Raw genomic sequence first — 21,592 nt, 5'->3', positions numbered from 1 at the left:
CCTACTTTTTTTGAATAGTATATTAATTAGCTGCAAATCTGTACTCCTTTCATCCAAACTCATTTGTTGTAAATTTGTCTCTAAAATTGTTTCAGAATATGTGAATGGGGATCTTCTTTTACCATTCAGTACCTGAATGACTAATATAACAAAAGCCACAGTCTGCTAACCAAGATAATTTATCAATATAAATCATACAAATATAACATGATCATAGATTTTAATCAACAAAAAGAATTAATTACAATGCATTCAAAATTCAATATATAGCAGAAACTATTTCATTGGCGAATTTATTAAGAAAACAAAGTGACAAAAAGTTAAAGATGCATTATGTAAGAGCTAAATCTGCCTATTGCAGATCTTTATTTTGGCTTCAAATGTATACTATTATTTATTAAACCAACGCTCTAAAGATTTTAAAGACTACAATACAATGGATAATTGAGACATAGTCTCATTTGTCCAGTACATTTGCTATGATAATAAACAATCTATGCTACATGCTCCAACACTCATTACATTGCTCAGAATAAAGTAATTTGAATGAAATTTTCAATACATGTACATGTATATTCATTTTTCATTATCGTTTTTTGAACTATTATAGCAAGAACAGCCAGCTCTTCATCTAAATCTTACATATGCATCTTTAATCCCTCTTAAAAATACTGGTAAAGACCTGCTTATTAATTCTAGTACATATATTATTATATCTTTTCAAGTTGAGAAAATATTTACAAAATTTAGAAATAAAGTAATGTAGAAATTTCTAAATGTTATAGATGAGATCTACAGTATTTAGATTTATAAAGAAAATTTGTTACTCACTTAATTACGGTCAAAAGTTTTAATTAAATTTAAATTACAATATTATTTAAATTTTACACAATCAAGGAATTACTCAATCGAAACATAATGAAATTATAACCCACAGTTTATGGTTTTATATTAATTTCTCTTTGAAGAAACTTGAGATAATATAGTTATTTCAGTCATTGAAGTTATTGAACATACTAAATATCTGAGAACAGATGTGATAAAACATAATAATAGATATATAAATGATTCCCTAATAACCAAATTAACAGGATATAATTCTGCAATCAATGTTCTCTATTTTACTTTATTTATTAACAACGAAACTGTCCAGTTAATTAACTCCTGGTACATGCAAATATTGACTCTCTCTGAATTTTTTCAGAAAGGTGATCTATTTTTACATTCATTTTTGTAGCTCATTTTTGAAACAGCCTGACACTACTGCTTCATCTAGGGTCTCAAGCAGCCAGTTCATAGCTATTCAATGACTCAGGCAGTTTCATGTGGTTTCAGTCAATCCCATTGATAAAGGGTTAATAAATCAATAGGTATTCTTATATTACAATATCCCTTTAAATCCATACAATAAAAATATACCAACAAATAAAACAATATAAACATATATTACATACATTATGCTTAATCAAATAAACAACCTATTCCCCAAAATACAGGAATCACATATAGACAAACAACACTAGGATGTTACCCACAGAACCAGTACCCCGAAAAATAAACATTCAAAATAGATTTGATTTGTGTATAGGTCACTTATTCCATATAGTAAAAATCACAGCCATTAAAGTAAGTTATTCATGAAAAAAAAATTGGAGGTTTATGTAAACACTGCATGCACCCAATTACATGGAATGGAGGTGTTAACACAATACTCAGATTATTTTGACAGTCAGATTAAAATGGTCATTTTTATTTCTATAGTTATGAGTGAACTGCAGAAGGGGGGGGGGGGTTTGCATAGATAGCTATGTATGCGTTAACTGTTAATTGAATTTCAATTGCCAACGATGCTTTTACATATACGTGTTCATTGGCAGACTTCATTCTTTGTCCCATCAGAACATGTCACATAATGAGACAAATGAGAATCTGGCTTGGAAAATGCCCCCCCCCCCCCAATAATTAATTATATATGTAAAGAAATGGAATTTTTACTTTTCTGCACCAACTGGGCTAATGAAGACAGGTTATTAATTATAGAATCATTGTTCTATACTTTGAATATGAAAAGAAAACATGTTTGGCTACAATTGAAAATTGACAGAATCTGAAGGCATCAATTTTCTAGGTTATTACATCTAGAAAAACCCATAATTTCGGTTTTTGTATATAAAACAAAGTGGTTCTGTATTATCTAAATATCTATTTTGGCCATAAAAAATATACATGATAAGCTGCAATAACCAAATTTATGGAATAAGATTTGTAAACTTGAGATGCACGGTTTTACGTTTATTTTGTTGAACACGTAAAATCAATCAAATACTATCACAGTAAAATTCAATTTAAATTTTAAGCAGAAAAAACATAGATTAAGTTTTACTGCATATTTTGATATTTCCATTCTAGACATCTTGGCATAACCACAACCTTACTTATCTAAACTATTCGTGGTTCTTTATATGGCTACATGTATCTGTCTGCTTTTCCTCCAGTAAAATGTGTAAAAGCATATGCCCATCAGCAGCTAAGTCCTTGTAGCAGTTACAACCCATACAAATTTCAGAAAGACTTTATCATATATTAAAGCCTCTACAGTGCTATTAAAGTTTTCCTTTCAATAAGAAAGACAACCAATATAAATTTAAGAAAGACAGGATCATAATTGAAGGGAAATAACTCTAAGTTATCAAAAATCGTAGAAAATCAATAGGCTTTATCATCTTAATGAAAAAGAAAAACTTTATCAATTTGAAAAAGTTATATGTATTATTGTAGCCTCTAGTGTGCTTACAAGAATATTGATTATCTGTCATATCACACAAGGTGGAGGCGGATGTTAAGCTTAACAAGAAGAAGCATGAATAGGGGTGACTGCAATATACGACCACATTAAAACATGGGGGTATAAAAGAGATCCAACAATAATATATACAGCTATACCAAACCACAAATAGTAGTGACAAGATGATGACCATGGTTAAACCAAGATAAGACAAATGATTAAATTCTCACACTGAACACCCTCTTTTTCATCCATTATTTATCCCAATTAATTATTTCTCTGTCCAACAAGACGAAGAATATGAAAAAAGAGATTAAGTATATCGAGATAGAGATTAACAGAAGCCAGGATATATTCTTCAGGTGATAACTTGTGCATCATCATATGAGTATCAAATATAATAAACATAGAGAAGAGAGTGGCTCCCCCTATAGCAATCATTTTATCCATAATAACACTGGGGAAAATAATCTGAAAAATAAATAAAAATAAAATAAGGAAAATTTTTTATCAATATACAACATTTTATCTGTATTCACTTACAGGGGGGTAGGATGGCCGAATGGTTAGCATGTGCGCGCTGTATCATAAGGCCTGTCATTGAGTCAACTGGCATGGTTTCGATTAGCTGGTTGTATGTGACAAGGAGTAGGGTCGCCTGTTCAACCTCGTGGGTTTTCTCCAGGTCCTCCGGGTTCCTCCCACTGCTAAAGACCACTACACGCAAGCGAATTATTGAAATAAAATTGAACCATGTGTTAGTCCTGAAATGACCTAGTTTGTGTCAAGTGGACATTAAACCCCACCTCTCTCTCTCTGTATTCACTTAGAGAAGTGTTATGTTACCAAGGAAATAATCATAAGACTTTTAAACAATATGTAAAAGAACTTTATTCCCACTTAATTATTGAAATCCATGTACTGGAAAGTTAAAACGTTTATACCACAGGAATAGCTTACATTTGTCTCAACTTTTCATAAATCAAATTTGAACACCTCAAATGTAACTGAATATACTACTTTTTTAGCAGATGGCACTAGTGTGTTTTTGATGAGCAATGTACTTCAAAATTTTACATATTATTTTGGATAGTTATACATGTATACACAAGTTAAACTGAATGAAGCTTGGTTCATTTAGCCATGATCATAACTAGTGGACCTTGAGCTTTTCTCCATTGTGACATTTTCAGACTAACATTTTAACATATTTTACTGGGAGATTTTTGCCCTAACAGACAGTGACCTTTTTGTTAAAACTTCTGTTAAGTGTTCTATTACGCCTTGCTTTTTCACAAAACAATTGGACATACTTTCTTAGTAAATCTAACAAACGAAAACCTAATTCTCATATCAATTGTTTTTGTCACTCAAAAACCACAGATGCCATAAAATTTGAAATTCTCATAGTGGTTAAAATAAATATCTTACCTGTAAGAAACCTGCTAAAATCAAGATCCACAGGAAAGCAAAAAGTCTGAAAGATAGAAAATAATTCATATGTTATGTTAAAGCAATGAAAACAAATAATTGCAAGAAGCTAAAAAATATCTTAGCCCGGTTGGTGTAGAACAGCATTATGTTATACCCCATTTCATTTCAAAATACATTTTTTTATTTCATAATAAATTCATCATTATACTCAAACCTAAAGCTGAAGTTGTCTCCCATTTAAAAATTAATATCAACCTACCCTGCACCCCATGAACTGAAATCTCTTTTACTTTGTAATGTATACAGAGTTAAGGCTACAGTAACACCCAATGTTAACACAGCTGCCTCAATAACAGATGATACAGTATACATTGTTACTGAAAAATATAAACATTATTATTAGACACACAATACATAACAATAACAGAATGATAGTACACATTGTTATTGAAAAATATCAACATTGTCATTACATGACAACAACATTGTTACTAAGATAAAATTAACAGTAACATCATCATGTCTTGACATACACCTATATCACACAGAAATAACAAACTTGTAATCAATGAAATGAAATTATATGACTAGGACTGATCTAAAAGGTGTTGATAGATGTAATGAAGTAATAACATAATCTTACCTACAACACCAACAGTATAGGCTTCAAATACAGTCTACAAATACAATAAAACTAGATTCAGTTTTAATTTCAAACAAACTATAAGCATAGTATCAAGATGAATAGCACTACATGTAATCAGAATGTTAAACAAAGAGGGTTATGGGGTCTTGAAGACTGGTATTCTCAAAGAAGGAATCATGTATCTATAAACTGTCCAAAGTAACGACAGACTAGCAATTTCAACTAACAAGTTCAGTTGCTAAATTCATCACTTTGAGAAAACATACAATACATGTACATATTTTTTAATTAAGAAATATTTTTACTTACAAAAACAGCAAGAAGTATATAATTTGTAGGGGTTTCTTGTCTTTTCCACATTAGCGCAAATAGGACGCCAAGTGTACCAATGAAGGCAACTAGCATCATCCATGGGCTAACAAAAAGAAGAAACCAACGAAGGACAATCTAATAATTTGAATTTAGAATAAAATTAATTATACAGTAATTATTCTATAATATCTATGATAGATAAAAAATCTCCATAAAATACACACTGAATTTACAATTTCTCTGTGGGTCAAATTATTTCAAAATACCACTGATTATCATTTCCATAATTTAAAGTTCTCATATGATTTCTAATTTATTAGAATAAAAATTTAAACATCACTTCATATGACCTCTGTACAAGTTTAATCTGTCATAAGTAAATCATTGGTGAACCATGCAATTCATATGGAGCAACATAATTAGATTAATGTTAAAATTTGAAATTATACCTTTTATGGACAAATTCTTTCAGTGAATCATTCATCATAAAAACAGCAGCAACAATTGCTGTAAGTAGTAACTGAGTTGATAAAATTCCATAGACTTTCCTCAGGAATCCTATAAAAAAGAATAAATTAGTAAGCTTTTCTAAATACAAATGTACATGTAACTATCCTTATCATGATACATGTAGCAACATTTACTGGTAAGTTTCACATTCAATATTTATTTTAAATGATATCCAGTCTTTGCATGGATTTAAAACATACTATTTGATAATGCATTACTGTATGTAAGATTTAGATAAAGAGTTCACTGTTCTTGCTATAATAGTTCCAAAACAAATAATTCAAAATTAATATATTGAAAATTTCATTTGAATTAATTTATTCTGTGCGAAGTTATGGGTGTCGGAAGATGTTGCTTAGATCGTTTAATATCGTAGCAACGGTACTGGAAAAGCAAGACTTAGTCTCGACTATCTATTTCATCGTTAAACAGCTGAAAAAGAAGTTGGCAGAAGATAATTCAAGAATTTACTTAGGCTTCAATATGTATGGTAAATGAACAGTAAGAAACGACAAATATATTCTGAAAATCCCCCCCCCCCACTCAATCGAGTTATGGGACAAACATGGCTTCTAAAAATAGATTTTTTTTATTGCTAAGCATATTACCTTGCAAATACAATGTTTTGAGTGGGGTTTGAAGCAAATTTTTGATAGATTAATTCGTTTGAATATGTTTTTAGTCCAAATATCATCAAATCACCCAGTTTGTACAAGGGAAGGCATCTTTAAACTACATGTGTATTAGAATATTTAAACTGTTTAGTATGATTAAAATGATGACAAATTTGCTTTTAAGACTATCAAAGTAAATATAATCTTATTACGGCTGTTTCGTCTTCATTAGCCCAGTCAGAGCAGAACAGTAGGATGTTAAACCTCATTTCATTTCATTTAAGGCTGTTTGTTAGTAAATCAATTTTCAAATAAATTCTGGACAATGCAAAGTCAGAAAAATTCATTTTGTCATTATAAAGGTAAGTTAAGTGGGCATATTTTAATGCTGTTCTGGGATAATTTATTTCACTTACCCATGCGGATATAGATATGAGCTCCAGCAACATTGGAACCATACATAAAATCGTCCACAATTGAACTTTTATTTAGATTCACCTCCTCCATCATAGGACTTTTTGAAGACGCCATCTTTTACGATAATAGTTCTACTAAGTAACCTGTAAAATAAATCACAATAAATTAAAAACTGACATTTACCTTTGTAGTATAAACCATTAAACAAATTAAAACAATATGGAAACCATTTCTTGGTGAAAATATACATGTATTAGGGCAATGTTTCCTAATCCAAAAAATTTGCAAAGTCAAAGCGGTTAACAGTGAATGTGCATCCAAATTTGCCCCCATAAACTAAAAAAAAAAATAATCTAAACTTCAATGTGAAATGGCTCGTATTCAGACAATAAATTTCTGGTGCTGATATCATATTCATAATCACATTATTAGAATTGGCGAATACATGTATAATTATTGTTTTGGGTTAATGTACCAAATTTTGATAGAGGGTTTATTTCAACTTCAATTAATGCAGTTAGAATGTACAATGTATGTGTGTCAATTCTTAAATGAAACAAACCTATTTTCACATTACTCAGCCTTAGAAGTCAAATAAGAACTATTTAAGGTAACTTATAAAAATATAGGATAAGATAACAATACATGACAAATACTGCCAATAGGTACATGTACAGTGTAATGTCTTCATCAAAGACTATGGAGGATTATGATTAACAAAAGAATACTTGAAATAAATATGCTTCAATATACCGGTACCCCTTTGATTTGTTTTAAAAATATCACTTGATTAATTTTAACCCTTTAGCACTTAAGACTATCCAAAAATATTACACCTTGGACAGCTCCAACCACCAACGTCACATGTATGGTCTTACATTTGAAGAACTATTCACATAACAATAACATGTTTTCAGACTGTCAATTTTCTCTACTTTTCTTCAAGGAGCCAGGGTAGTCAATATTTACTGGTACCATGTGCTAAAGGGTTAATGTTGATTTACCCTGTGAAGTTGTTATCTGTGTACATGTATGTTTAAAATTTTAGATCCGGAGATGGAGCTGGTGTTGAGATACAGCTGGTTTTGTCAACAATTTAAGGCACATGAGAAAATAAATTAATATGCTAATTGTGTCGACTTTTTCTTAATAATGCGAAATGAAATTCAAACTGATTTTGTGGCATTAATAAAATGTAGATAGCAACTACTCCAAAATCTGTGATAAGACTTTGTAAGATAAGGTTTTATATATGTCATTAACATTCTACATGAAAACCATTGTAAAAGTTTGAAATATGATATAATTCTAAAGACATGAAAATGAACTGCCTATTTGTGATTTACTTACAAAAGATACTCTTGAAAAACTGAAATCCCACAAACTTTTAACTGCGAGCAATACCAAATTAGAAGATGATTACGTCACTCTTTGGGAGATATCATTTCGTATAAAGGGGTAACAGCATACCATATCGAAATGGATTTCAGTATTTTTACAATTCAAGTTTGAGTTTGAGCGTTCACACACGTACATTTGTAACTGCCTGTATTCCTTTACTTTGTTACCGTTTTTTTCATTCTAGTAAAATCTCAGCAAAGTTTATAGTTTTAGGCTGCCTTTTAAATATTTTGTTTTAAAGGAGCTAAATCGCTAATATTTGGGACCTAGAAATTGTCACAAATGGGTCACAACGCATATAATAATGTAATGTGAATACATGTATATATAAACTGATTTACATTCAACCGTTTCTATTTTTACTGTAATTTCTAATCAGTTACATGTATGTTCGGCGAAATACGCCAGAAGTCTCAACTGAATGGCAATCTTTAATGTCTGGTTATTCCAGTCTACACCGATGATATTTATTGCGCATGCTCTCCAGATAAGAATATAGCGTCACCATTTGACATGACTTGTGGAATATTTCTAGCCGGGTTCTTTGAGCCCCTTGTTCCAAATGGCGCTGAAACGCATTTTGGTACACGATTCGTGTACCAATGGTAAAATGTTTATTTTGTCTTGAATATTGGATATCAGAAGCCCATCTTTTCCCTGTAAGATCACAAGACCAATGTTGATTTGAATTGACAAATAATTCGTGTTTTCAATGTCGAAGATTTTTGATGATATTGAGTTAGAGACTTAGCTACTTTATTTATTTGATTAGAGACTTGGATGAGGTCATATTCTTTTGAACACACATGCAGCACAAAAACAATGACAAATCTTTTACTATGCGAATTACAAAACTTAAACCCATTATCTTTTAATACACTTTGAGAAATTATAATTTTTGAGAACGGGATAAAATTCAAAAAATGAAACCATAAGAAGTGTTGAATCATTTAAGTTTGTATTTTATATCTTTAAAGCCCCCTTTCAATTTAAGCTTTCAAAAATAGAATTATCTAAAATTACATTATTTCGAATAGATACAGAAATTTGTGTGTTACCCTATATTTAGATTTCAATGGCTTCTGCCAAGCCTTTTGGCAGAAGGGGACATATGTTTAACAGTATGTTGTGTTGCACATACTGACTCTATAGTGACTAGTGAGGTAAGCAAGCTCTTATATTCTCACTAAAATGTTCCTTTACATTGTTCAGGCATTCACAGAGACTGACAAACGATCGTTTAGCAGTAAAAAGTTGCCCAGTAAAATTTACAGGGAGCCGATTCTTTTTCGACAAGGATTCAATAGGATGGTTCCTGAACGTACAGGCCGGTGTGACAGTTTAAATTGACTCCCAGTGTGTGTTTGCTCCTGGGCACTTCCGCACGTCCGAAACTATTATTATCGTTAACAACCAAATTATATCTACTTCCGGTGTGAGATAGTTCCTGACCACTGATCAATTCAGAAAAAAGTATTACGTGTTTGATTAGAGTTTTGTCATTAATAAACATACTTGTTATCGTGATTAGCTGTTGTTTTTGTGATCATTAGTTACATGAACAACGGTTCTAATTATAAGTTGATTGGCTTGAAATTGATATTTCTATCGTCCGTGATCTGTTGCCGTTGTTTTGGGTTTTTTTTTTTTTTAGTGATTACATGTAGTTACACTTTTTGATGTTTTAATAATTAACTATTTTGTACATTGGATATTGGCCTTTATATGATTGGGATTTCTCTGTATCATTGTTATTTTAATTTGTACGTCTTATTAAAATTTTTACAACTTCACAATATAGCCAATCTGTTTCATTACTCATAATAAGGGTTTCAGGTCACGTGACTATAGCTCGTTAATATACGATTCTGAATTACTATTTTATTTAAATGTATTAATAGCAATTGTGTTGTAATAGGTTAATATCAATATCAATATCTGCAAAGATTCAGACTCAAAAAATTATTGAAATGTAAGCGAATTTACCTTTTATAATACGGCAGACGCTCGCGAGAAAATATTGCTCCGACGTCACGCTACCAGAGATTTTCCATCAACGCGAATTGCTACGGCTCACTTTATTGGTGAATTTGTATTTCTACTTTTTATCGAAATAAACAAACTAGATAAACTCGACACCCTCTACTGATTATTAAAAAAATTAGTAATACTGTAAAATTTAATATTGGTAGATAATAGTGTAGAAACCTATTTGACCGCAAGAAAATCTTATGGGAAATCCTATCACGGGGAGTCAATGCAAACCGTGTCGATAACGGTGTGAGCTGACTCCTACAACTGCGCATGCACTAAACGGTAAACACACACCAGGAACCATCTCACACTGTCACAGGGGTGAGGGTAATGAGACTTAACATTCATGATTCAGAGTTGAACTAATTATATATGGAATATGGATAGAAGTTTAGACTCCTGTGGTTATATCGAAGACTGTGGATAATACTCAGTTACAGCTTTACGCCTTTTAAATTTTCATCATAATGTTGATGACTCTGCTCAACAGTCAATTATTTGCATTTTTAGCCTATTATTTTTATATCCTGTTCGGAGTGTTCCTTCCACGGCAGTGAAATTGGACACAAGCAGATAACACAAGTTTCCTTAGCAAAACGGTAATGGTTCCACGGTGGTTATAAGAATTTCTAAGCAATATATTATCTGATCATTTATCATATAATTACTTTAACGCCTCTTACCCGAATTCTTGAGAACACCAAAATCTGTCACAAATTTTCTTCTTGATCTTTTTTTTTCTACCGGAAAATAGAGGCCTAGAGTTGTCGCCCCTGAGCGGTGTCCCGATGAAATTAAACCTACCACTATAATTGCCCGCTCCCAAACTACACTGCTGATCTGTTAGCAAAATTTACCCTGGGTAAGCTACATATACGCCGGTACAGAGAATGGTGAAAGGTGTTTAAAACCATTCGTTTTATCATTATATTAATGGTTTCAATAATTATGATAAAATAATTTCTGACTACCCCAACTGCCAACTATCATAAAAGCCATCAAAAAGGCTGGCGTCAGAATAGGCCTAGGGCTTACTTGGACACTTCTGATAATAACTGACCATCTCCCCGAGTTAACCTGGGTTAAACATTCTGCACACAGAGAACTATCTACAGGTTTCTGCTCTAAATGGCTACCATATTTAAATAAAAATTAGTTGTTTTGCGATTCTACTTTGAGGAGCCACGTACGGTGGCTCAGCGGGTACTACGTTGGCGGGTACTACGTAGGCCTACAGTTCTGTGGAAGACGCAAAGATGACATGCGAAGGATGCGAAGGAGGAAATTCAAAAGGGCATGAGTACCAGCGACATCGCTTGAAGGATTGGATGTCATCACACTACCATCCCCAGAATGGCCGACTGTTTCCAACACACAGGGTCCACTAGAGATTGGCCAAGGTCATGGACGGCAACGCGTAACAACGCCTCGAGATGACCGGCACATTATCCGGCAACAGCTGCAGGGTCCCACTATATTTCCCCATACCATACTGCTGCTACTGTTCGCCCACCATGCTTTTGTGTCTGCCAGAGATACACATGTGCACACACATTACTGGGTTTTTTTTTAATTTTTACTCCTTGTCTCCGAGTTTCACCGTAAAGTTGTTATGGGCCTCCGTGGGTTGTTATTGATTTTCTTATTTCTGCCAAAAATAACATTTCACCGGGATCTTCATAATATATACGAGGGCTAGCCGAAAAATTCTAAGCCTGTCTGTAAAAGACCTGGTACAAAGTCAATGGTTACCATTTATTTTTCTACACAGTCCCTTCGAGGTCTGCACGGCCTGGATACCACTAGTCATTGAGAAATTTTCTTCAGCCACCCTAAAAAGTCGTTCACAGCTGACATGACAACCGGCTAGTTCCTTTTTTTTAGAAACAGATCTCATACAAATCTGGCCCAAAAATTATCAAGACCCGCTTCAAAACGGCACAGATTGTCACAGGACGTTCCTAAACAGACACGTTTCTGATTCGAAGTCAATAGCTTTGACACCCATCTTGCAGAAATGTTTGTCATTCCTTACTCGTTGGTGATGATGTGGTCAACCCACTGATGAGAGATGCCAACACAGGCAGCATGCAGTGGCGGCGCCAGCCGTCGGTGATTAGAGGGGCAAAGCTGGGGCAAAGTCCAAAGTAGGGAGTCCTCCCCCAGAAAAGTTTGAAAAATAGATTGCCGGAAATGCTGTCTTGCATTATTCCCAGGCACCGATCGTCGAGATAAATAGATCTGACCAGATACCGTTCGTCGCCTGATCGCTAGTTTATCCGACTAGAGAACAAAATGTCAAACGAACGGACTTGCGAACCTCAACGAATTCTCCTTGTGAACGCCAAAGTAGCGAGTCCATTGGGGACCTCGCCAAGAAAATTTTGAAAAATAAACTGTCGGAAATGCTCTACAACATGCAAGTTTATGACTGAGTGGGGATGTGGGATTTATTCACCGTAGAAGGTATTGATTACCGAAGCGTATCACAAATACTTTTTTTTATTTTCTAAAATTATTGGGGGGGGGGGGCAAACAGAGGGCAGACAAGATTAATGGGGGGGGGGGGCAATGCCCCCCCCTTGCCCCCCTCTGGCGCCGCCACTGGCAGCATGTCATGCACCCGGGTAATGTTTTCTTGAATGGCTGTTGTTGATGGCCTCCCAGGACGCGGGTCATCTTAAAGTTCACTCTGCCACGCTTAAATCCCGCAGCCCACTTCTTTATTGCGGGAAAGGAAGGGGCATCATCCCCTAAAGTGGAGACCATGTCGGCATGTATCTGTGTTGGGGTTAGTCCTTTCAGTTACAAGTACTCGACGACTGTCCTACAGCCAATTTGTCCATTTCTGGTGATTTCAATGGGTGGGTTCACAAGATGGTCTGGTACGAAGACAATGATAACACTACTGTTGCAGTTATTATGTCTATGATTCATTCAATGATTGTACTTGTTGGTGACAAAAGTTTGTTTCGACCAGATTGATCTATCCCTTTTAGGCTTAGAACTTTTCGCATGGAGATGATTTTTTTAGTTACTGTGTGGTTCCCTTTTTGTGGACCCCGTTTCTTTTTTTGCTATGCTAGATATATTAAAATAAACTGTCGTATTCATGTACGTAGGGTTTTAAAAGAGCCGAATCTTGGCTTTTGGCGAAACAACAGCATTCATCGTTTCAGATTTTGGTCTGGGTTCAAGGCTCCGAGGAACTCCGCCTAGAGAAGACACCATTCATTCCGAGATGTGGGATTTTGTCAAAGTTTTTCCATTCAGCCAGTGGTTCCATTCAGCTGGTTCTACACATTGCATTGGTATGTATTCTGCTGTATAAGGACGTACTTAGAGCAGCACGGATTTTCTGAGTTTTGTATTAAAAGAACACAACTCGTGGAGTCATGTTGAAGACTGTCGTGAAGTCCATATTGAAGCCATAGATGTGTTTCTGACAAACACTGGATAGTGTTACAAATCTGGTTTAGTGCATTTTTGTAGCATTGTGGAACTACTGTAACACATGGTAGTGATACAGTGGAGTCCAGGACAGATCCAGGAATTTTTACAGGAGGGGGCTTGAGACAACGTATCCATTTTTATTTTTAGGGGGGGGGGGCGGAAGGGTTCTCTCCCCTCTGCCTTGGAAATTTTTCAGAATATCGTCATTTTGGCATATATCTGTGGCAACAAGATGTCACTTTAACAAAACACAGAAACTGTGATTTTACATAAAAACATAAACTACGTTTTAGTTTTATCATATGCAATAAAATCAGTTCTGGCAGGAAACTTTAAGGAAGCAAAATAGAAAAACACAAAACTGACTGCAACTGTCCAGAAAGAGAGGGGTTCACTATTCCGCCGCTATAAGAAATACTATAAATATGGGTATCAATAAACCTAATCCTAACTCTAACCCTAATAATGATAGGTATCGGTGGACTAATGAACCCTAACCCTAACCCACCTCTAATAATATATATCGGTGGACTAGTGAACCCGCGGACTACTGAGCATTTCTCGTACAAAAATATCCAGAAAATTCATCACATAAATTATTCGTTTATTAATTCCAATACGCCGGGGAACAGATAACTCAACAAGCGCCTAAAATAGAAATTTTCACAATTGTGACTCCAAATAAAATGGGGAGATTAAGCGGCGTGGATGTTTTTTGATGAATCCAAACATTAATTGTGATATCACATATGTTTATATCATTATCTCGCGTTTTGAATGCCCATCCCACTCCAGCATCTGATGATACAATCTCCCAAACAGAGTTGTCTTCCCTTGCAGTCTCGAATGCTGGATAGCGAGACTTGTGTGGAGAGTGCTGATGATAAAGGATAAAGCGGACAACCGTGACACCTTTCTCATAAAAAGTGTTGTTTTACAAAACATTTTATATAGCTGCACGTGTTCGTGATAATATATTGCTCTGTATTTTAAGTGAATGCAGCAATTTTAGCAAGAAATTTCTTTTTTATTATAATATTTGTTTGTACCACCTTCATCCCGTATTAAAATCCTAGATTATGGCCACAGACTGTTTCTGTCCATCTCTTGCAAAATGTGGGCGTATCTTGCATGACAACTGCTAACTGTTGCTTTTCCTTTTGCGCAATCTAAAATGACATTTATCTATAGGAGCGTTTACGCATGACGTATTTCCGGTGTTTATTATTAGCTCTGGAAGGCTTGTCGTATTCTTCACGTCGTGTCGTAACATGGTAAATGCTAGGGAAAACGAGGTTTTAAGTGCTTTTTTATAGGATACGTATTCTTGAATGCCACTTATGTTGTAAGTTGTACATAGCATTCGTAACAAATTATTGATTTTAAATCATGTCTAGAGTATTTTTTCTTGTTTTAATGACGATATACTGTACTGTAGCAGACGATGTTATTATGTCAACTTCGCACACGGTCCAGTCAACCGCTGTATGTAAAAGCTTAAACCAAGATGCATTGCTGTATGAAGCCGATTTATAAGTTTTGTGTTAATAGATAAATCTGTTTAGATGTAAAATGCCAGGAAATAGAGCATTAGAGTTAGAGAGGTGACCTGTGGTTCCACGAAAGAATTCAAGACAATTTCAAAATATAATCACGTTTTTTAGGACTTCGAATTCTGTCTTATGGTTTGGATTGTTCGTACTTGGTTTTATTTTATTTATACATCGGAGTCAGTTATATAGTTTCATTCAACAGTCTATCTCTAAACCAAATACTGAATTTGAAATTTTGATAAAATGGGACACAAAAATGTGTTGTTCTTGGATTAAAATTTCACCGAGAGCCAAAAGCTGAAACAATTAAGACGATTGTTTACAAATAATTAGCAGAAAAAACTCAAAAAGATTTTTAAAAAATTATTCACTGATTCGACATAATCAACATTTTATTATGTCTGTTATTCATATTCCACCAAGGTGAAATTTTATAAAAATGGTTGAATTTTCGCTCCGTGAACCATACAACTATTTTATCATTAACTATTTTATCTAAACGCGGTAAAATTGACAGTAGCTATTGGATTACCAGCATCACGAAGGCAAACAATCTTATTGGCATACTTCATACTTTATAGTATTATTGGCTGGAATTATTTTTAGATCGATAATCAATGACCAACCTGTAGTACCGTGTACAATTGAGTACTGTAGGGCCTATAGGGTACGGTAGTAGCAGACGATATATATAAATCGCCCTCACACGTGTACCCAGTCAGTCGATGAATGTAAATAGGATTTACCATTTACGTGTATATTGTATTGTCTTGCAATTAATAGATAACATCTATTTGTTTGTAAAATGCGTGGAAAAAGAGCACCAGGATAAACAAACCAACAGTGAGGCTGATGTCCCCCGCCCGAATCCCAAGATAAATAGATGACACGTATCTATCAGATAGAATCAAAGTTATTTTGTCCTAAAGCATCGACCAATGAAATTGCTTAGCTCTGCTTAGCTCTAGCTCGAAATGTTAATCATTGAACTCAGTCAAGACATTCACCTAATGAACATCTACATCAAGTTTAAACATTCTACCTCAATTAAAAGCAGAGTCGTTATGTTCCAAAGTCTTGACCAATCAAATTGCTTATCGCTCCTTAGTCTAAACACAAAATTCTCATCATCAAACTTAGTCAAGGTAACAATATGATATAACTATACACCAAGTGTCCTCACTCTTACTTAATTAGATCTAAAGTTTTCGTGTCCCAAAGCATCAACCAATCAAAAGGCTTATCTCTGCTTACCGTAAACAGAAAATGCCCATCAAGGCATTGGCCTAACAAACACCTACAAAAAGTTTGAACATTCTAGCTCAATTAGAAGGAGAGTTATTGTTTCCCAAATAGTGTGACGGACAGACAGACAGACGGACAGACGGACGAACCCATTTTAATAGTTCCTTGCTTTCTTCGAAAGGCGGGGGACAAAAAATAATAGTCTCATAAATATCAACTCCTGGTTCTAGGCCTGCAGCCAAAATTTCTAGCATGAAGTTCCGCTACATGGTCCTCCCAAATAAACAAACTATACATTTTTGGAAAGCTTATAACATCAGGAACACAAATCCAGAGAGTTCCAAGCAAATAGTTTGCACTAACTCGGTTTAGGGCCGGATGAAAATTGTGATAATTGTCAAGCAAATGCTATACTAACAATTGTGAAGTTTACATAAAATTAAATGTTGGTGAAAACACCAGAGACCTCCATCCTATGCAAAGAATATGCTATTGGTTAAATTTTGATTTAAAGCAAAATGCAGAAACCATAAAGGACAGGGGATCATACAGAATTTCGGAAATCCATTTAATGGTAAAAGGAGTTATCTCCCTTTATGGAAAATATCAATAATCATTGATAACAGTATTTTGTTTAAAGAATTTATTTGATAAAATAAATAGGATTTAACTACAAACTAGGGCAGAGGCGTAGCCGTGAAATATATATTGGTGGGGGGGGGGGGCAAATGAAATTATATAAAATGTTGACAATCTGTGACGCCTGAGGCGCGATTATTAGGGTGTGGGAGAATCAGTCTTCTGTAAACACTGTTTTGGCAATGTTTATCATGTTTAAGTCAGGGGGTGTCGTATTCATATTTTTTCCTGACTTTTACATATTGAATGTTACGCTTGAGTTATGAACAACGCGTCAAAGGGAGTTTAGTAGGGGAATTTTTATGAGGATTCAAATGAAACAAAACTTGATCACATAACTTTAGTTTATGAGGATGCATATTTGACAATCACCTTGTTAACTACAATACTATATACATATACACATTGACATTTACAAGAAAGTTGTATAGATATTTAAAGTATTTTGTACATTTTGTGTATTATAAATGGATTTCAAAAAGTAAATATAGTTTGTGTTTTAATTTGTACATTGTTTTATACAGATAGAATCTTAACTAATCCTAATAATTGTTGTAAATAAATAGGAGTTAAGGCCTACTATGTAAATATGGGGGGTGGCAAGTGTATCCAGACCCCCCCCCCCCCACTCGAAAAACAATTGGGGGGGGGGGGGTCAGTTTAAATGCTTGTAACTTAGCCTTAAATATCTGAACAAGAGGTTTACAGCTACCTGTAGTAAAAATAATGTAGGGTCTAATTGAAAGGATATGTAGGTGTGGCTTTATGTTTTAATGGAAAAAATCACGTGGTTTCAATGCGATTTGCAAAACTACGGACAGAGTCCGGTCTCCATTACTTCATAGACATATTGCTCAACCAATGTCAACATATCTCCTTGCTCATCAGACGAGGCGCTCCGCCCATAATTTCTGGGTAAACACCCGCTCACCAGCACTTGCAGTCCCTGGGACCCCATTAACGATATAAATATTGGGCTTGTGTGCTCACACATGGTCTTGTGTGTCATACAGCATCAGCAGTCAACACACACCTGAAATACTGAACATCAATTGCAGACATTTGACAGAATGGAGATAACCCCCTATTACCGTTAATGGATTTCCAAAATTCTGTATGTTCCCTTGTCCATTAGGTTTTCTGCATTTTGGCCGAGGATGAAGGCATTGGTTGTTTTCGCCAATATTTAATTTTATGTCAACTTCACAATTGTTAGTATAAATATAGTATTTATTTGAAAATTATCACAATTTTCATCTGGCCCTAAATCGAGTTATTGCAAACATTTTGCTTGGAACTCTCTGGGTTTGTGTTCCTGGTGTTATAAGCTTTCCAAAAATGTATAGTTTGTTTATTTGGGAGGATCATGTAGCGGATTTGTGTTTCTAAGCAAGCTAGAAATTTCGGCTGCAGGCCATACTGGTCGGTAAACCTCTTACCTAAATGGAAATAGTTGCCAGTTCCATTTTAAGCAATACATGCTATTTGTACGAGCTGGTATTTTACTCAAAAACATGTAACGGCCTATATGTCTCTGTGAGTAAATAAGGCCAGGCACAGCGCGTGACCGAAAATGACGTCAAAGGGAACCCCGTAAAAGCTCCTTGTTATCACAAATTCATTGTGCCCATTCTCTATGAAAGGAATATTAATTATTTAGTTGAACTTATGAGAAAGAAAAACATGCGGAAAAGACCCAAACTACTCAGACATTGTGAGTAATAAACAACAAATATCAAATCAAATGAATAGCTTAAAGATACATTATGGGAGATTCGATAACGAGTTAGCAGTTCTCAATATAATAGTTAAAAACTAGATAATACAAAGGCAATTTGCTGAAAATTTCATTCAAATTTGATCCACTATGAACCGAGAACAAAGCGATTGAATTTCCGCCTAGCCTTCATCATCATTACTAAAGTCAGTACGATAAACAGCATAGGATCGATTATCTATTAATCGTTAAATCGCGAAGGAAAGTTATGCAGTAAATCGGCTCACAATCCACTAAAGATCGCAGGCTAGCGATGCCATCTAGGGTTGATGATGGTCTGGATAGGTTAATTAATGTCTAATTAATAATTTAGATAACATTTCAGGCCTAAAGAAAGACCTGCAATAGACAGATTTAGCTCTTGCATAATGTATGTTTAATATCCTACTCATGCTGTAGTCAGATTTAAGCTTTCAACTCGTGAGGTGCGCGGAGTTCTATGAAACGCAATCTTGTTCTGAAATTAGGAAAACACTTCGGGCTGTATTTCAGGGGGAGTAATTTTGTCCTACACAACGGCCTTCACCTTCGCTTGATAAACTGGCAAGAAAGGTATGATAATAATAATTTCCCATGGTGTATTATTATATTTCGTTTGGACGCGGTATTCATCATAAACGTTCTGTAAAACGATAACTATTGCAATTAAACCGATGTTATCTGTGGGTATTGACAATATTCTGAATGCACCTTTCAAACGATAACGAATGGCGATTCGATAAAGCCCGTAATTTATAAGGTGTCGTGCGTGGTCGGGCAGTGGATCCTTCGATTTTAAATGACAGAATCGCCCTCACCAACCCAGGCTTTGCTCCTTTTGTTTTAGACACTGTAACTGACCTAGATTTCATTGTTTATTTGTTGAATTACTTTAATTTAAAGTGTTCTTTTACCTTTAAATGTAGATCTATGTTCTGTATTTGGAGAAGACAGTCATTTAGGCAAAATTTTGTTAATGGCCAAAAGGGACATAACCCTTAAGAACTAAATAATATAAATAATCCACTTAGACTACTTGGCAGATTAAATTATTAGATTGGGGCATGCCTAGACAAAGATTTCAATATAAAATTTCAGTTTGTATGTTAAAAATTTGCTTGACATATCAATTCTCGTGAAGGGTGATATTATAAGCTTTAAGCTTATTTTTTATATTGCCATTCAACTTCATCCACATTTTAACATCACAATGTCAAAGGTCAATCAAGAGTTCTGTTGAACAGAAAAATGTATGCCCCATTTGACAGTTTGACAAGCAGTTTCTTCCCCAGGATCCAAGGTATAATATGTTTGATCTTAACCTTGTGACATTTGGACCCCCCGAATCAAGTGCTTTTTACAGTGTAGTGGATGCTCACAACTGGCCCCTGGATCAATTCTCTTGATTTTATATTTTCTGTTTATTTCTTGCAATGTCTTGTTGGTTCTGTTATTTGTATGTAGTGCAGTTCACTTTCTCGTACTATTATTAGCTGGTTAGATAACAAACCTCATCTCTCAACCCTCCGTGTTTCGAGATAAGAGATGGACCTATATAGTTCCATGTAGCAAAGCCCAACACGAATCGCATCGGGAATTAGTAAGCAAAATTGACAATATTTTTCATCAAAACAATGATTGATTATTCTTATATATAATATTTCTGCCACATCCAACTACAATTAAGCATATTATCCTATCTGGAATGGGTATAAATCATCATATTTAAAATCGAGGCGTTAAGCCGAACCTAAGAATGACGTTTTTAAACGGGAGATGTATGACGGTGTATGTCGGATAAAAATGCTTCATTAAGTTAAACACAAATATTTGGAGTTAGGCAATACTTGTGCCACTACATTGGCCTCTGTAAGTTTAATTGGTCATAATAGTATAACATTATCTTATTTTTAAAGAAATAAAGAAACTGAGTTTGCCACTTGGAACTAAAGGCATCCAATAGTAGCTAAAAACAAACACATCAGTATATCTCAACGTTTTTAGCTATATGTTCTTGTAGCTACATTGTATTAGCTGTGTGTTCTGAAAAGTTGTGGCATCTACAAAGAACTAGTTAGTACTGGGTCGTACAATTCAGAGAACTATTTACATCATTTGGGATGTTTCTGTAATATTCCACTGTGCGAAATTTCAACTAATTTTGTCAGGTTTGAAAAAATTATAGCTTCCTTTGCAAAGATCATGCAATTACAACCTGAGTTTTTCATATTGGTTGTTCCATTACTGTTAGCTTTATATCACTACCAGGTCCATGGAAAGGCAACAGGGTAGTGTTACTATTTATATATTAGATGATTTCTTTTAGTAAGTAATGTTACTGTATGATTGGGTTCAATTAAATCATCAGCTACAATGATTAAAACGGCACATATCGATAGTGATGTTAACGTGTGATTGGCTTCAATTATCAATTACATATATTATTATTACAACAGCTTTTATTGATTATGAGATGACATCAGTCGGTTATTATTCACCAGATTATTGCATGTATACTGGTTACGAGAAAGCTTTGTAATGATAATCATATGTTACGACTCCACCGGTGTAGTACTAGTAGTACTAGCTTCTCCTATGTCGACTGCTTTAATTTGACCTTAACTTCAAATTTGAAATGGAAACAGGTAGGACCATCTGTGAAGTTTTAAAAGAATGCTTTAATTATTTTATTACAAATTTAGGAAAGAAAGAAGTTGCTTGATATTGGAAATTAGAACATTGGGATATTGTTTGATTAAAACTATTGATATTTATTATACGATTACCGATACA

The 21,592-nt window shown here is 34.4% G+C and overlaps 1 protein-coding gene across 1 annotated transcript; it reads right to left on the bottom strand.

The window, feature by feature from the left end:
- Window positions 1-203: 203 nt before the first annotated feature.
- Window positions 204-10,941, bottom strand: LOC126827373 (protein lifeguard 4). The gene is made up of 8 exons (XM_050556667.2): window positions 10,837-10,941; window positions 6,718-6,861; window positions 5,627-5,735; window positions 5,175-5,280; window positions 4,863-4,896; window positions 4,479-4,596; window positions 4,217-4,262; window positions 204-3,256 (listed from the first exon to the last, which is right to left on the bottom strand). The coding sequence occupies exons 2-8, from the start codon at window positions 6,830-6,832 to the stop codon at window positions 3,053-3,055; spliced, it is 732 nt and encodes a 243-aa protein (XP_050412624.1). The 5' UTR covers window positions 6,833-6,861; window positions 10,837-10,941; the 3' UTR covers window positions 204-3,052.
- Between the last annotated feature and the right edge of the window lie 10,651 nt (window positions 10,942-21,592).

This window comes from Patella vulgata, chromosome 7 (assembly GCF_932274485.2).
Source record: "Patella vulgata chromosome 7, xgPatVulg1.2, whole genome shotgun sequence".
NCBI lineage: Eukaryota > Metazoa > Mollusca > Gastropoda > Patellidae > Patella > Patella vulgata.
Note: the sequence above shows the minus strand (reverse complement) of the source record. Positions and strands in the feature narration are given on the sequence as shown.

Excerpts from the sequence above, each read along its gene's own strand:
- LOC126827373 (XM_050556667.2), bottom strand. The coding sequence starts at position 6,832 with ATGGCGTCTTCAAAAAGTCCTATGATGGAGGAGGTGAATCTAAATAAA. Across the intron at positions 4,897-5,174 it reads ATATACTTCTTGCTGTTTTT|ACTGTATTTGAAGCCTATAC; the intron begins GTAAGTAAAAAT and ends TTGTATTTGTAG. Across the intron at positions 4,597-4,862 it reads CTATACTGTTGGTGTTGTAG|TAACAATGTATACTGTATCA; the intron begins GTAAGATTATGT and ends TATATTTTTCAG.